General features: G+C 39.2%; 1 protein-coding gene across 2 annotated transcripts in view; it reads right to left on the bottom strand.

The window, feature by feature from the left end:
• Positions 1-18,161, bottom strand: part of AFAP1 (actin filament associated protein 1) — a 111,423-nt gene that overhangs the window by 24,677 nt on the left and 68,585 nt on the right. For both annotated transcript variants that reach the window (XM_039728913.1, XM_039728912.1), the window contains exons 5-8: positions 16,131-16,342; positions 13,032-13,211; positions 3,244-3,336; positions 1,669-1,753 (exon numbers count right to left, since the gene is read on the bottom strand). In XM_039728913.1, the coding sequence (XP_039584847.1) occupies positions 1,669-1,753; positions 3,244-3,336; positions 13,032-13,211; positions 16,131-16,342 (570 nt within the window). The remainder of the gene's footprint in view (positions 1-1,668; positions 1,754-3,243; positions 3,337-13,031; positions 13,212-16,130; positions 16,343-18,161) is intronic.

The raw sequence follows: 18,161 nt of genomic DNA on the forward strand, positions 1-18,161 counted from the left end.
CCAAAGGCTGACTGTGGCTATTGAAAAAAGCACTGAAAAAAGCCAGAGACAGAAAAGCTCATTTCTCTGAGAGAGAAGCCAAAAGGAATCATTCTCATAAGCATGGACAGACAGTGGAATAAGCCCACTGTAGTGTTTGTTTTTCTGTCCTGTCTTCCCTTTAAATTGCTGGGGATTTTTCCCTGCAGAATTGAGAGGCAGCAGAAATAAGGCCATCATGACTTAATCTTTCTGAGTCTAAAGAATACACTAATTGCCCAATTGCCAGCGATTTTTTTCACAAAAGCCTTTTATTCTCATTTCCTTCCCCACAGCAAAGCAAGCAGCTGGGTTAGAGCAGAGCAGAGGCTGGTGGCTGGTGCCAGCTGGAGACGATCATTCACTGTGCCTCCCTTCCCACGTACTCCATTAAACACTTCCTATCCATTTCAAAAACACACAGCACAACTTCATCAAGGACACCTCAGTCTTCTTGAAGTCATTAATGCCCATAATTTCTCCTATTATGCACTGAAAGTCAATTTTCAAAAGCTACTGGTATTTTAAATGACCCTCCCTGAGGCACCTAAGCTGGGCTGCTTTTCCAGCTGCATCATCACACCTTCTGCAGGGCACCTGGGCCACCAGGTATTTCTGGACACTGTGGCCAACACAGATTTTGGGTCACAGATGATTCTCCACAGGTTTCAGAGTTTTATGAAAGCTTAATAGAAGATTTTAAAATGTTAAAAAAAATGCAAAAATGTACCATGAGTTTCAGAAAACCACAAACCATGACATTGTCCCATACTGTTCAGAGATCTGTATGGCCAGGAAATGCTGGAAAATGACCCAGAGAAGAGATAAGGGACAAGATCAAAAGGTGAGACAGCGCTGGCACCAAGGCCACTATTGACATTGTGCTCTCTGCAGCTCACGTTACCCTTCACTTCACAGCAGCAGGAAAATGCTTCATCTAACAGCAAGTAAAGGAAGACACAGAATTTCTTCTGCTTTGTGAAGGAGGGAGGGGGATGGGGAAGAGATCATAAGGGTTGAGTGTATTAAAAATAACTTGGCCAGACCTCCCTCTGGATCTGGGATTTACCTTTGTTAGATTATAAGGACTGCAGAAAACGCACAGCTCCAAAGTAGCATGTACAAAATTATACACTTATGTACTCAAAAACTCACTGATATTGCACCACTATATGTATTTTTAATATAATCATATGTAATATGATAGTTCCTATATGAAGGCGTCTGTGCACACAGACACATATATATATATATATATATAAATATGCATGGTTGTCTCCTTCTAGTATTTAATGATAGCTTTTTTGCTTAGAAGCATTACACCACTATTTATATTGTCACTATACAGTTACTAAAAAACCTGTTATTTGCCTCTAGTGGCTGCCCAGGGTCTGAAAACCTGTACTTTTGAACACAGAAAAGGCCAAATCCAAACTTCTATATTCTGTTTCCTTATATTAATTATATTGATTTTACCTGCACAATAACATCATATGTTGCTGCCAAAATTGAAGGAATCCTTCTTGACATAGCTCAGCTTTCAAGTTAAACTGAATCCTAACAAAACTATTCAAAAACTTTACTTTTTTGGGAAGACAAAAGCAAGGTACTTCCCTTTCTCTCAGCACACATTACTTCCACCAGACATACCTTGTTCTTTGCCATTGCACACAGTAGTGATGCCATTTTCCACAGCACCTTCCCCATCTGAGCTTGGCCTCTCAAACGACAGCTTCTGCAGGGGCAAAGAGATCAGCTGACATACAATGTCTGCACCTTCATAAAATCAAATGTCATGAGTCCCTTCAAAAATAGACTTACTGTGAAATAAAACACACTTTCAAGCTCTCATCCACTTGGAAGAGAATCAGGAGATAGTAAAAACATCAGTTTTACAGACTTTAGAAAATCACAGAAACAATAAAATAGTACATCTTTGAAAGTGTGTTAAAAATCAGTGAAATATTCCTAATTGACCATATATTTTAATGTATTTATAGACTCTAAATGTTGCAATAAAGAATTACATGTATCAGATATGAGTAGGGTAAAAGCTGTATCTTTAAAAATTCTTCATACATGCATTTGCAATTACAACTCATCAGAAAATAGTGCATTCCTACAAGGTCCTCCAGTACTTTCAATATGTGCAAAAAAGGCTTTTAAAATAAATTTTTAGCACTGATTATTCTGTAATGGTTATGCATGAGGTCTGGGTTCAAGTAGACAGAGCTTATGACAGCACAGTTTTGATGACCACATTACTCAGAAGTGGTGAAGCCATGAAGCAGAAGTGCAGATTATCACAAAAAAGAATGGATGACCAGATAAACTACCCCTTTCCATGGCATGCATTTTAGAAAAAAACCCTATTTTTCAATACTTTAAGTTGTTTTGTCAATACTGTGCAGTTGTGTGCAAACACAACAGCTTTTGCCTGTGAAACCAGGAACTCTGGGCTATCCTGGAACAGTTCCCAGACCAAAGAAACAGCACAGGCAGTGGTGCACTTCCACCAGAGGGGTGGCACTTGCCATTAGGCACTGGGTGATGAAGCCTCTGTCAGTGGGATTTTTAAGCAGGGGCTGCAGAGAGATTTGCTCACATGGATGTCTTAACAGAGCAGGGGCTTAATCTGGTGCTGGTAATACACCAATCATTCACTTCAAAGCTGCTCAGTTCCCTAATTCCTGCTCTCACATCCTGCTGAGTCAAGGCAGTGGAGTAGCCAAGTACCTTGTGTGAGTAGCCAAGTTTCTCTACTGAGACACGAATGCTTGGAAGAGTCTGCCAAAACAGTGACCTCAGCATGCCCAGGGAGCTCTTCAAGGACTCAATTCCCCAAAATAAGAGACTTTCCCTTAAAACCTGATATAATCTTCAACTATTCTTCCTCAAGAGTGACACCCCTGCTTGCTGTCTGCATTTGTTGCAGACCATCTCTGCATCTCAGCACATGTACCAGACCCATTAATCTCCACCCTGCTGTGGCTGAGGAGAAGCTGAATCCAAGCCAGCCTGCTGGTTGCTCATGTCCAAACAAACTGACATGGCAGAAACCTCAGCTCTGCAGGATGTGTGCACATAGCCAAACAGACCAACACAACACAGGCACTGTGTGCCTCAAACAGCCACACAAGGCAGCAAGGATTTACATCCACTGCCTACCAGCATCTCTTTGAGTAATCATAAGAAATTTTGCACTCATAATTTTGGTAGCCTTACCTTTTCCAGCTCCACTTTGTGCACTGGAGAACTAGACAATGGCCCATCAGAGTCTACAGCTCCCGTGCAGTTGCTGCACACATCTTTGATAACCTTAGGAGACAAGGCACAACTTATTAATTATTCATAAAACACAAATCAGAGTGATTAGAAATTATACACGGACGTGAAAGGAGACAGGAAGCAGAATCACACAGACATTAACTGGGTTGGCAGGTGTCAGGCAGGCTGACACTACAAATTCTCCATGCTCCCTCCCTAAGTCTTTTCATACATGACCTGAAGGAGACATAAAGTCTAGAGGTGGAAGGTTTCAGTTTCTAAGCAGATTAAGCTCCAAGGCTCTCCTAAGTGAAGAAACCAGTAGCACTGCTGATTTCCATGAGCTAATTTTGCAATATAAACTCAGCTGACACCACCAAGCTAATTTCATTACAATGATGAGAAAATGGGATCCAAGGTACCTCAAGCCAATAAACAACAGTTTTGTATAATGCACTGCACAGATGCTCTTTTTTTGCTATCAGAGAACTAATGAAGTGCTGGTCAGCTTAGAGTTAATACTGCACAGTGGTATTTTGGGGCATTTTTGTATTATAACTACACATTAACTTAAGAGTCAAAGAAAAATCTTGAACTTGGAATTTGCTGATATTTTGATGGAATTTAAAGAACTTAAAAACCTGAAATTACATAAATGTAAAAATACACAATAAGTAAAGATGTTTGACGATTCCCCATGGCCATAGCTAAGGGTTTAAGGGTTTTTAAGGGTGAATTATCACCAGCTCATCATCATCTTAAAACTGCTTGTGCTGATGAGAACAGGCTCTCAATTCAAGCTCATGCTGAGTTTGAAACTGAACAATTTTGATGTGGAAACTACTAAAAAGCAAAGGATGGCACTAAACATCCTTTTCCTTTCCCAGCACTTAAGCTCCCTTTAAAGGTGAAGCTAAAACAAATCAAACATTTATGGGCTTGCAAAGACCCTTATGCTACTCAGGAGCACATCATAAATTGCAGGCATTATACACCATAAAGAAAAGAAGAGCACCAGCCCCATTTTACAGAGAGAGAACCCGGGAACAAAAGAATGATGAAATCACTCACTCAGTGACACAAAAAAAAACCTAAGCAGAGCTGGGAGATAAACTTACACTTTTATTTCTGAGCTAGAATCTCAAAACACTTCAGCATCCTTTCCTGTTTGACCTACCCTATATTTTGTTCCAGAAACAAGACCAGCATTTCAAGGCACTTGGTGTCCTTTGTAACACAAAATGTTGATGTATCTGTAGGAGAGCGCCTCGGAATTAAGAAAAGCCCTGAACTACCCCAAATCATAAGATTTTTTCATGTGTCTGGATTTTTTTTCAATGACTGTTCCTCAGTATGGTGTAAATACACTGCTGTTTTCCTCCTAGGGAAATGTGACTGTACAGTTTCTGGGAACATTCATTTCTGTCTCCTGCATGACCCTGGTTCAATAGCTTATGTTTTCAGCATCTGCTCACACCACACAGTCAGTTAATTTTGGCAAAGGCAGATTGTAATGGGAGTCACAGGCAGAACAGAGGGAAATGATTTGGCAGCACTAACTCAACAGTATGTGCTAAGTCATGCACTCAAGTAAATCCGGCTCTTATCACACCCCACATATTTAAGGAGAATCTGAAGTGCTTAATTGGGCTGTAATTAAATTTTAATTTAAAAAATGACACATTGTCAAAAGGGAGTTGGTGGCAGGATCTAAAGTAAATGCATATTCAAGGGTTCAACACCTCATTTGGGTTCAAAAGGTTCACTGGCAAAGACTTGCTCATCACCTTCCATGTGCACTATAATTGGGTTCAATGCACAGCACAGAACTCATTCTCCTCCACCTCACCAGGATGAAATGTCTTTAATACATAATGGTTGCCTGGATGCACTCTCTATAATTACGTTTGCAGACAGCTGCCATTAAAAATCTGGTTTTCACATGCATATAGCTTTAGCTCAAAATTTTAAGGATAAAACATTCCACCAGTATTGCCAACTTGCATCATTTCAATCACAAGACTCAAAAATTCTTGTCAGTTTTTTCTGTGTTCCATCTTCTGGAGCCATATGAAAACAAAAGATTACTACTTTAATTAAAAAGTAATTGTGAGTGAGAGTGAGGAATAGAGTTCAGCAAGCTCTTATCCATTGCAATGAAATGCCTAAAAATATGAATAAATGTATCTCAGTAGCTCCAACAGAAAGGGAAAAAAGGAATCCCCAAAAGTGTTATTTTTAATAAAATGGCATCATGTGGAGGGTGCACTAAGAATACCTTGTAAAGACAAATATTCCACTAATAGCTTAAGTTTTCTCACACATTAGAGAAAGGAAATAATTTCATTTTTCTCACCACACACACAGAGTGTGATCTCCCAGGAAAATCAAACTGAGATCATAAACAGACTATCAATTCAAATATTTAAAATATATGAGCAAAGGTAATCAGAAAACTAAAGACCCTGTATTTCTTTGGACAGCCTCAAAACCAAAAGCATTAAAAATAATCTTTTGGTATTGCATAGGACGAATCTGAAGCATCACAATTACCATTACAATGTCACGATTAGCAGACTTCAGAATTGCCACTTTCAAATGCAGACCTGGAAAAAGCTTCTGCAACCTGAACTGTGTTTATAGAATTATAGAATCATTTAATTGGAAAAAAACCCTAAGGTAAGAGTCCAACTGTTAATCCAGCAGTATCAAATGCACCACTAAACCATGTCCCCAAGTGCCACATCTACATAGTATTTTAAATATCTCCAGGGACTGACTCCACCACCCCTCTTCTTGGAAGCCTGTTCCTTTCAGTGAAGAGATTTTTCCTACTATCCAATCTAAACCTCCTCTGGTGAGACTTGAGATAATTTTCTCTTTTCCTGTCACATGTTACATGGGAGAAGAGATCAATCCCCACCTGGCTACTGGAGAGGAGAGACTGGTTCTCTCCTTTCAGGGAGCTGAGAGAACAGGAAAGGTCCCCCCCGAGTCTCCTTTTCTCCAGGTTAAACAGCCCCAGCTCCCTTAGCTGCCCCTCATCAGAGGGCTTTAGACCTTGAATCCCCAGGTGGATCAGGATATGGAGAGGAGAGACTGGTTCTCTCCTTTCAGGGAGCTGCAGAGAACAGAAAGGTCCCCCCCGAGTCTCCTTTTCTCCAGGTTAAACAGCCCCAGCTCCCTTAGCTGCCCCTCATCAGAGGGCTTTAGACCTTGAATCCCCAGGTGGATCAGGATATAAATCAGAGTACAACATTGTGTGCAGTGACATAAGGCACAGAGGAGAAATATTTGTAGGTAGGAAGCTGGAAAGATTCCCTGCCCTGAGCCATGGGTGAAGTCAGTGGAATTTCTGCCACATGGTGTGTCTGGAATATTTCTTTCTTTAAAATTATCTTACTACAGAAGCACTAATATTTACTATAAAAAACTTATCTGCATACACCGACAAATTCCTATAATTCTTGTATATCTTATTTTAAAAGACACATCAGGACTGAAGGCAAAATACTTGCCCAACACTTACTCTACATGTGAAGTCAGAAAAAGTAAATTAGATTCTTCTGGCTACTTTAGAGTTCCAAGCTCCAGATAAAAAGCACTGGCTTTGTAGTAAAACCAGAAAGCCAGCTGCTTGTTAGCCTGTTCCTGCCACACAGAAACCAAACAAATTCTGAGTAAAAGTACATTTGTAGATAGTTCCTTATTGCTGATCTCTTTGGGACCTGTTAAGGAATAAGACTCTAAGTTGTCCTGTACTTGAGGAGCTTGCAGACCTCTCTCCTGGTGGATACCATAGATATAGATGACGATTACAACATTTTATATCATCTTGTGTTCTCATGGAACTCCCATGAGAAGCTCACACTTTTCATAAGATCTAGTTCAAGACAGAAAGCCCACAGCCTGACTGCACATTTGCTTTACTTTATGTAATCAGGCCAGAAATCCAGCCAGCCACCCACCCACCCACTTGTCCCCCCCCTGCCCACATGTTTCACAAATACTGGAATTGCTAGGAATGGGATGGGCTGTATCTCTTGGCTCTGCCACTTAACTCTGGAAATAGGAATATGGCAAAGCTGAAATCTGCTTAAGTACAACACAGCACAGGGAAAAGGGTTTGGCTCCAGCTGTAAGTCAGTATTTCCCATTCCTGAAACACTCCGTTTTTACTGCTGGAAGAGTACTGACTTTCTGGGACTCTGTCATTTTGGCATGACTAAATCCTCATTTTCTCTTTCTTGTGGACTGTTTCATATGTTAGTGTCAATAACCTCTTCCTTAGGAGAGCAGCAAAACTCCTCTCAGTGTTTTGCAGAGAAGAAATGCCCCAAGGAGTTCGGCTAGAGGAAAATCTTAGGCAGGAAAGGCAGAAATTATTCCCATCATAGCCCTGCTGTAAGTCTCAAAAAGAAACCTCCTTTACCTTCTGTACTGGAAAACATTATTCTCAGGTATCCCTTAGCCTGGAAAGATTAATCTTTCTGCCTTACTGCCATTTGTCTGAGCAAAGTGAGGATGAGATTCTGGCAGACTAGCAGTCAGTAAGCCTTTCCTTAGTGCCTGTGCATCCCCTTAGGAATACTTTTCTGACTTACTCAACCAAGACAAGCCCTGTATCATTTCTCCTGCATTATTGCCATGAAGTTCATTGCTATATATGGCTGCTGGATCAGGCAGAGCCCAGGGAGGAGGCACTCCCCAGAGGCTGAGGACGGAGGCTCTGCTGCTCCAAGGGCAGAGTTGCCCTGTGCCAGGGGAGCTGCATCCCCAGCCTGGGTGCTGCACTGATGCACTTTGGGCTGTGAGTCTGAGCTAGGGGTGATTTAAATGATTTTCCATCCAAAGCTGTGAGTAGGAGAGAGGAGGAATAGGATCTAGTGGTGAAAGTCCCAGCCCTCCTGGGTTCTGCTCTGACTGCGACAGCTCGCATTTCTGATTTTAGCCAGGAAACCCAAGGAAAAATTATCACTGAGAAAACAACTAAATAGGATATTTGTGGTTCTGTATTTGTGGGTGGTTTGGTTGGGTTTTTAAAATTTACATATGCATCTGGCTCTTTCAAATAATGTATTGTTTCCATGGTGCTGGTCACACACACACACACACACACACAGTCTGGTTCACAGCCAAGCTGGGATCCTCTGGCTCTGCCACTGGCGGGTTCTGCTCTGACTGCGACAGCTGGCATTTGTGATTTTAGCCAGAAAAATTATCACTGAGAAAACAACTAAATAGGATATTTGTGGTTCTGTATTTGTGGGTGGTTTGGTTGGGTTTTTAAAATTTACATATGCATCTGGCTCTTTCAAATAATGTATTGTTTCCATGGTGCTGGTCACACACACACACAAAAACAACTAAATAGGATGTTTGTGGTTCTGTATTTGTGGGTAGTTTGGTTGGGTTTTTAAAATTTACATATACATCTGGTTCTCAAATAATGTATTGTTTTCCATGGTGCTGGTCACACACACACACACACACAGACTGGTTCACAGCCAAGCTGGGATCCTCTGGCTCTGCCACTGGCAGAGTCCTGCAGACTGGTCAAAACTCCCACGTGCAGTTTGGTCCATTCCCTCTGCAGGTGAGGCCCTAAATAGCTCTTCTGCAAACTCACTGACCTTGCTGTGACTTGAACTGAGGTATTTTAAACCATCTGACTGAACAACAGGGGTGTAATTCCTGGGAGGTTTAATTTAGTTTGCACAGCCTTTGCTGCTGGTGATGATGGGCAGTGGAGAAAGAACCTGGCCCGACTGCCTTGGGTCATATATACTTTAAGTTTCTTACAAATTAACAAACACTGCATGGAAATTACTAGCACCAAGTATACATCCCAAAACCCACTTTTTTTAGTCAGTTTTAAGGCTTGACCATTCAGCACTTGATTCTACTCAGTTACAAAATGGACATAATAACCTCTTTGGGGAGCATTACATAAGCCAAGAAAGAAATGCTTGAAGTGTAGAAGATCTCTAGCTGGAAATTCCCATAGAAAGCAAGAGCAGCCACACACTGTTTACAGTTACAAGCTCAATTTCATGCTGATATAAACTGGCTAAAGAACAGCTCTGTCAGTAGTTTACTCTTCAGTAAAACTGTCCACATAAAGACTGGAGGCCAGAAGTTACTTGATTACCTTCACTAAACTCAGGACAGTGAAAAAAAGGAGATGTTTCCATAGACTTCCATGACAGACAACATGCAGTTATCAGAGAGAAAAACTAGGTAGGTGAACTAGCTAAGCAGCCCTATAAGGAATATTACAGGGCCTTTGGATGACTGGATACAGTTCCAACCATGGTTTTATTCTCTCTTCAGGGCAAAATATCCTCCTTATTATGACAAGTTCAGAACTGGCTGAGCACTGTCAAAGTGATACATGAAGCAATGTCTCCTTATGGCTGGAAGATTCACTGCTCAATTACAGACCCTCAGCTGGAGAGACTGCTGAACAGTGGCAGGGCACCATAAAATGCAGAGAAGTTAACTAAGAGTGCCTAATGCTAGGGAAAAATGAAAATCAAGGCCAGTACTCCAGAATGATAGATTGAATCTCATGCATGATAAATCAGAAATACATTTTTGCAGCAGGAATGTCAGGAGGAAAAGAAGGCCTTGGGACCAGTCACCGTGACCATTTCCTACCAGTCTTCTACAACAAGTTACCTCAACTTCATTTCTTTGGCATCCATGTATTTCTAATATTGAGTGCAGTTTTCTGTGGCCTGGTCTGAGGGTTCTGCACACAGAGCACATTCATCTGTACAAACGAAGCCACTGAACAAGCATCCTCTTGTAAGGTCATGATCTTACTGGTCCTTTTATTTTTAATTCAGCATTTCCCAGGGATGCTGACAAATAAGTGTAGTTTTACTAGTCTGTTGGATGTGCTGAGACAAACAGGAAAATTTCAGACCTTACATGACCACAAAAGGGTGTACAGATGCACATATACCCAAGCATGCATGGAGAAAGATCATTTTTGGGTTAGAGTGTGTAACTGCACATATTTTTTTCATGTACATTTTTGTGGGAACATTTTAGGACTCAAGTCTGGAAAATTCCACCACTTTTTGTTGCCCACCATATTACTGAGATGATCTCAGCTCTAGCCTGAATTTATACTAGCTTTGCTCCTTCCTCTGAAATCTTGACAGGCTCTTTGGTGACATCAGCTATCTGTTTTCATCAAGCGTTTGTTAGCTGGTAAATCTGAAACTCCCTTTGTGGTTTCCAGTCTAGACTTCAATTTGCACTATGTTTATCAGTTGGGGCTTTTTTGGTGTCATCTTTACAAAAAAAAGGTCTAAAGTATTCTACACTGATTTAGAATTTTTCTTCCAATAGATATTTTTTAATTATTTACTTAATAAACATATTCTGTACTGATTATATACATTAATTAGAAAAAAAAAAAAAGATTGGTTTAGCTTTCAAAGGACAATCTGGTCTCCAAAAACTCTGTGAGCTTTTTAGGATCAAGTGCAAAGCTTTAATGTGACACTTAACATTTGAATTCCTGAGAACCCATTGCTCCTGGGTGACAACCTGCCTCAAGTGGCACACACTGGTGCAGTATCTTTGACCAAGATTTACTAGACCAAGATGTACTAATTTTCCATTTAGTACATCTTATGCTCTAAAAATGCGGTTGCAGAGTCCTTTCTCATTGTCAGTCTCTGGATCTGCCCATGTTATTAACTACAGAAATCACAAGTAAGGGACAGCACTGGGAAGGACCCTGGCCCTCTGACTGGGAAAGCTAAAACCTCCTAAGAAGCAGTGACCTTTTTCATAGTGTAAGAATGTCCTACACAAAGGCACAGAGGATTTTCAGAAGCTAATTTTGAGTAAAGCTTTAATGATCCAAACATAATTGCTTATATACTAATAAAAAAAAATCCTTAAATTTTGGTGTATTTTTAAAAATACAGAAAGCAATGCTTTTGGTATTTCTCCAAAGGTCATACTTCTTTTGAAAAACACTGGAACTATTGCAAGAGCTGTGGGAAAGGCAATTTGTACTGCAGAAGCAAAGGGCTGAAGCAGCACTGAGCACTTGGAAGTTGAGTACAGTAACAGGGCCATGTGCTTGAAAGATTTCATTAATAGAGAGCTTTGCAGCATGAAGGAGCTAAATAAAGTGCTGTCAGACTGTCTCCAAATGCTCTGCAGACACACAGAATACACAACTGTGTGAACATGCAACTGCACAAAATCCCTCTTTTTCTTCTCATTTTGAAGCAGCAGGAAAGCATCTGGGATATGGAAAAATCTAGTACAACTCTGTCTGCCTGTGTGGGGATGCTTTATATACAATTTTAAAAAATACAACAATTTTTATGAAAGAACGTCTGATAGATGCCAGTGAGCTCAGTATTACTAAACCCGAATTTAGAACAACTCAGGAAATAAGGGTGCAGTTTCTATGATCTAATTACAACGGAATTCCCTTGGAAGGGAACATGACTTATGAACTTCTCTTCATTCCAATCAGTGGTTTTGAACTGCTAGCTGAACTAGCGGGACACTTGCATGACTTTAAAACTTAGGACAAGATACTGATGTTAGAAGAAGGCTAACAAATACATGGCTGGGATTATTTGTTATTAAAATGACAATAGAGAGTTTTCTAAGCTAGGATACAAAGTCAGAGTCAAAACCAAACACACAAAAACCTCAAACCCCCAAAAGGTATATTCAAATATTGCAAAATAGGAAATTACAGATTAATTTTCCATTTAGTACCTTAGCCCACAGCAGAATTTATACCGCTTAAGCTGCATTTTATGTCTCCCTCTTCTGCAGAAAAACTATCTGCCATCAGGAAATTCCTATGTGTTTAATTCAATTGTATTTGGGGAAATACAATTTATTCTTAGAAAAATAAGTACCATATAAGGTTACATCAGAGCACAGCATGGAGAATGCCTGATGAGTCTGATGCATTCAGACTTATACATGTATTTAAAAGGCTGGATTTCAAGGCCTTAAAACAGTTGCTACTGCAACTTCAGTGATAGTTTCCCACACTACTTCACTGACCTCCACCTTTGAGACTGGCAAAGTCCAACATAAATACTAGTAATCTGGTTAGGATCTGTAACTGCAGCCCTTGCCTTGGGATTTTTCCATGTTTGCAGACACTGAACAGAGAGGAATGGAAGATGGCAAAATCCCATTTTCTCCGAAGTCTGCATTCCCAGGACAAACCATAACAGATGATATGCTGCTAAACCAGAATGAGCAAACTTGAATGGCCTTCAGGAAGCTGAAGGGTTTTTCTCCATCCAGAGCAATTCAAGCAGGTATCTCCTCATAGAATCTTCTTTTTAAAAAGGTGACACCATGCCAAAAATAGTACTGGTGCCAGCTGCCTCCACCTGAGGGAATCTGAACCTTCCACTCACCACAACTGTGCCCTAACCACCAAATCTTTCTGGAAAATGAACTGGAGAAGAAGATGGAAGGGAATTTGCCGCCTCTCCTCTTTGTGCCAGATTATTCTGCTATTAGTAGTGAAAACCATCACGGCAGCAGCACTGGGTTAACCCTGAGGAATTGCTTCAAGGCCTGAACTTAAAGTCTGTATTTCTGCAGTCCCAAATCAGATGGGATTTAAGTGGTCTGGATTTGGGTGGAAGTTGCTCTGTGTCTCAGTTTGTAACAGCAGCTGAGCAATGTGAACACTTTGTGTGTAGAGAAACTCCTGGTCAGAAATCCCCCCTTACCTTTAGCCACTGCTCTGCCTGCTCTTTGCTCTGCACTGCCAGAACCAGGGCATCTGCTCCTTGGTGAGAGATTTTTAGCTCATGCTTCTTCTTTTTGCTGTCTTTGGGAATATAGGTGATATTGCAGTCATTCAGGAACAGCTCCATCTGGGGCTGCTGGTCCTTGGAGCTTTTGTAACACTAAATAAACACAAGGTAAGTTCCAGAGTTAGATATTATCTTTCTGAACCTTGGGGGAAAGCTGTTATTACATATAAATGCTATATTTTTAATTCATAAAATTTTGAAATATATTTTACACATCCCTTTATCACATACCACAGAGTTCAGCCAGAGCAAACTCATCCACTCTGTAAAGCAAAATTACTTCCAGACTGACAATAATAGATGTCTTTTATTGCAGGACAGGTAAAACATATGGAGGGCATTAAGTGTCTCTGCATTATCCATATGACTCAACCTTGACCTTGATCAGGTAGGTAAAGGGTGATTTAGGATATCTGTTCACAGGTAGCAGCAGGATAAACTCGTAACTTAACAACTTTAAAGCCCAGATGTTTACCTTGCCCTTCAGCATATGAAGGCAAATCTACATCAGTGCCTACACACTGCAACTGCAACGACACTGGCACATGCCTTACTCACCTGTTCATTGAGATACATAAAAAAAACTTCATGGAAAGTGGATAAAATCAAACTTTTTCAGTTAATACAGTCTAACAGTCCCTGCACAAATTCCTGTGACTTCATTTTGTAAGCTGCTGGCTACAATGATGTGCTTCCATTTCTTCCCTCATCAGTACACGCTGTCAATGAACAGCCATTTCCTGCTGGGTCACTGATGGCCTGTTCTCTGCTGGAACTGCTGATCCGATCCAACCCATCACGACAGCTGAGGCTCCCAAAGACTGCACAACAAAGTTTAACTCTCTATACAAATGTCCAGTTATTTTATATGCTTATCTAAATTGAGTTTTCACTCATACAAATAAGCACTAAGGCTAAAAAGACATCTGATAATAAAGGGGTCTCTGACAATCAGTAGGACTAACTAGTATCTGCATACAAAGAATAGCTGAGCATTTATGTGAATAGAGAAAAGCACATGAATTTCTGCATGTCTGCAGCAGTATTCATGCCAGGATGCAATTGTCTGGAAGACAATTGATAAAAGTATGTTATAAACACTACAAGTTAGGCTGAGCAAATACAACCAACTCTAAACCAGTCTCTGCAGATCACTGACAAGCCTTCCCTCTCCAAAGCCCATTACACCAAAATTTCTCCAATTTGGTCACAGATTTTTAATTTGCAACATTTAAAAAATACTAAGCTTTCAAGCTATGAAATCTTGAATGTATACAACATTATTCACTTTAAGAACCAATAAACAGCTTGTAATTCCTTTTATATTAATCAAAATATTTTATTTAAAATTATACATTGCTAAAACTGAAGTATGTATATATTAAAAGACTTTAAGTGAAAAATGAGTCCCTAACGGACTTTAAGTGAAAAGTAATTCCCTACTAAAAGTTGTTTCTAATGTCTAATTCTAATTAAAATATTTTTGTTTTATGATGACAGCTGCATTTATGACACAAGCAATTACTAATCCCTAAGAACACATATTTGTTTTACTTGCATATCTCATAAGTTAACTGTCCAAGTCCTCCCTCAAACAATAAACCAATCTTGTGTAACTTGGTTGTTAGACTCCTATGGTGACTTTTATTTTCTTAATCCCCATTATAGAATTACTGAAAGATGATCCCTATAAGGGAAAAAAAAAAGCTTTTTGGACCACACATGAGGGTAGAGGAAATGAAAATATAAAAAATAACATATTTTTATATGGAACAATAAATGTAATTGTAGAACAAATGCTGTATGACTTCAGGGAAAAATCTGTTTCTCTGTATCTTTCCTTTCTTCAAGCTGTTATCAGATGGTGCTGAAATCTGATATAATACTGATATATGAGATAAAAATGTGCATTAAGGATAATGGCATTATAAGAATATAATAAAAGCTGAAGCAGAATGAACTTTTTTTTTTACATTTAAATACAGGAGGGTACAAAAAATAAAGCCACTGCAAACTAGCAAATTCATTCCAAGTGTATTTTCAGAAATCTCTTACATCCATGTCATATCCTGCTATTTTCTATACTGCCATAAGCACAAGTGTACTTGGAAAGTGAACACAGCTAAACTACATTGTACCACACAGAACAGAGAGGTTCTACAGAAAATGTTCTATGACCTGTTAACCAGCTTTTAACATTTGGGATAGTGCAGTAATTGCTGTGTAATTAGGCACATTGGCTGGAAGCACCACATCAGAAGGCAGGAGCACCAAGGACCCCAACTTATTGATTAATATAAGCATTAGTTGGCTCATAACAACACAGTAAATGCTTCCCTCAATTAAGGTCTCTTTTCAGAAAACAAAAATGCATCTGTGAGCAGATAATTCATGGAATCTTTCACTGGTGCCTCCAATGAGAAAGAAGCATATCAGATTTGCTTAAGGAATAAATACATCCACTTGTTCCTGTCCCTTTTATAATGCAGCTGTGCATCACGTGAATACTGCATCATAATTACTGCAGAACAGATGGCAAAGGTTTAGTTTAAAGTGTGTACATTACCACAGCATATGCTGCCAAGTGAATTCTCAGTCCAACAAGGGACTTTTCTCTCCAGCAGTCTGATCCAACAGTTCACACACAGAGCTCCCTATGAGATTTTTTTGTCCGCAGGGAATGAAAGACTGGATTTACAGTTTCAGCAACTATTTTTTTCCAAATTAAATATTTTAGAAGATAATGGGCCAGATGTTCTTTCCAATATCAGAGAACTGCTAGGGTTCAAGCTTAAGTGAAATAAAAATCAAAGTTCTAAGTGGTGAAATGATACACTTATAATTTCAGTGCTTTTCTGCTTCTTGGGTAAATCATGACCGAACTCTTTGGTAAGGTTACTGCAGACTTGGCCACTGTTTGCAGAACATATTCCAAAAATCAGATTCCTGTAAAAATAAATACATCATCTAAAAGGTACAAAGAAAATATAGCTAGCTGAAAATAAGAATTACCAGTAGTTTGTTTTCTTTGATAACACACAGTAGTTTGGTCCATTGCCCAAATCGTTTTTTTCTAAGAAGGAAGGCACAGATTTTGGCATCCTTCACCAGATCCATAGAGGCTTCCTCAGAAGGCCACTGATGTCTCATTTTCTTCCCCTTTCCATCCTCCTCTTCTTCATCGTAGGATTCGTAAGAGCTGCTCATGGCATCTGAGTCATAATCTTTAATAAAAGTGTAAAAGTGTTAGGTTAAAACACTTAGCCATGAAGCACACTGAAATTACTGAAAACCTCAAGAAGATTCATTTTAAGCAAAAGCTTTTGAAAGTCAGCCATGAACAACTTACTGTTTCAGTGCTCAGTAATACCAATGCATTACTTTAATTAAACATAAGACACTTTGCCAAGACCCATACAGACACCTTGTGAATTTTAATGAAACAATAAGCTGGGAATACATAGCTAGAATTTTAGGTAATGTTTCATTAGCTTCAAAATATTATTTGACAGATAGCTTCATTTTCTGTAATTCTTTCACACAGAAACATCTTCATCTTGCTTTAGTACACCACAATGAGAAACAAACACCCCATATGGCAAAGGTCATAAGAATACATTATGGGGCAGGATCTACCCACCATAATATTTTATATATTCCCAAACACAGACAAGTAAGTCATATACACACTTTTCATCTACATGCAAGTACTTCTTTACAAACCAATTACAGGGACTTGGGAAAGTTACAGTTATTTCATTTTCATGACTATGTTCTGCAATTTTCTTCAGTGCTTGTTTACTTTTACAGGTAAGACACATGGTATGTAAGTCTCCTTGTTATTAATGACATTACAAAAATATTATATGGGAATGTTCACTTAAAATAATGATATCTATCCCAATAGATGCATTCTTGCACTTCTACTTCAAGCACTTTTTTCTATTGTCTTCTCCATCTCAAATACTCCAAACAGCTAAGGGTATATCTTTTAATATACTTTGGTAGCTGATTTCAAATACCACACAACTGGCTTTAGTGGACATTTTGCATGAGTAAAGATGTATTACTAATTGCACAATTGAACTTAAAAACAAATTCATTACCAGTGATGGCAGGAATTCTTTTAACACAATTTTTAAGATATGATAAAGTTCAGAGCATAAGAAGATATAACAAAATCTCAGCAAGTGAGATGCTAAGTCACACTAACAGATCTTTAAATGTCTGGATATATATATACACTATACTTAAATTATGGAATTATTAATGAACTTTTAAGGCTGATTTCTTAAATATTTTTATGCATTTACATGGTTAAGTGCAGTAAGAAATCAGCTTCACACTTTTTCTTGTTTTTCCCTAGGTGATTTTTTAGCAGTGCTATTAATATTTGCACTATTAATATTTTTCTGCCTGAGCATGGCTCTTGTTTAACACCAAAACCCAAGTCAGAAGGGGTACAGGGTGTAGCAGGACCACCCTGCAGCATTTCAAGGGAGGAAATGAAGAGTAGAGTGATTCTGCTCCTCTTCCAAGTCCATATGTTCTTTCATTTGCTTTCCAGCACATGAAACTCTTACCTTGAATTTCTTAGGTTAATTAAAATCTGCTAGATAACATCAGTTTGTGCAGTACACAGATGAATAGTATTTTAGTTTTAAGGTGACTCCTATGCATGTTTTAAGAACAGAGAGATAATTTAAAATAATTAAAATGGCTATAAAATAGGGGAAGATATGACTTTAATCTTTGGACCATAGAAAATACAGATTAGTGATAAATCAGCCCTACACAAGTAATAAATTACTCCAGCCAACAAAAAAGCAGCAAAAAAGATGGTACATAAATGACCCCGTGTAAAGGTCACAGCAGTCATTGCAGTGACTCATCAGGGTGCTCTCAGCACAGCTCCACTGAAGAGCACAGGTCTTTGGGGAAGTGTTTCAGTGTGAAAAAGAACATTTGGGTGCTGCAGAAGGACATTCTGGTAGACAGGCAGAGGCAGCCCTCTGCCTACTGCCCTGAACAAGTGGTCACAAA

This window comes from Passer montanus, unplaced genomic scaffold (assembly GCF_014805655.1).
Source record: "Passer montanus isolate IOZ18808 unplaced genomic scaffold, ASM1480565v1 scaffold67, whole genome shotgun sequence".
Lineage (NCBI taxonomy): Eukaryota > Metazoa > Chordata > Aves > Passeriformes > Passeridae > Passer > Passer montanus.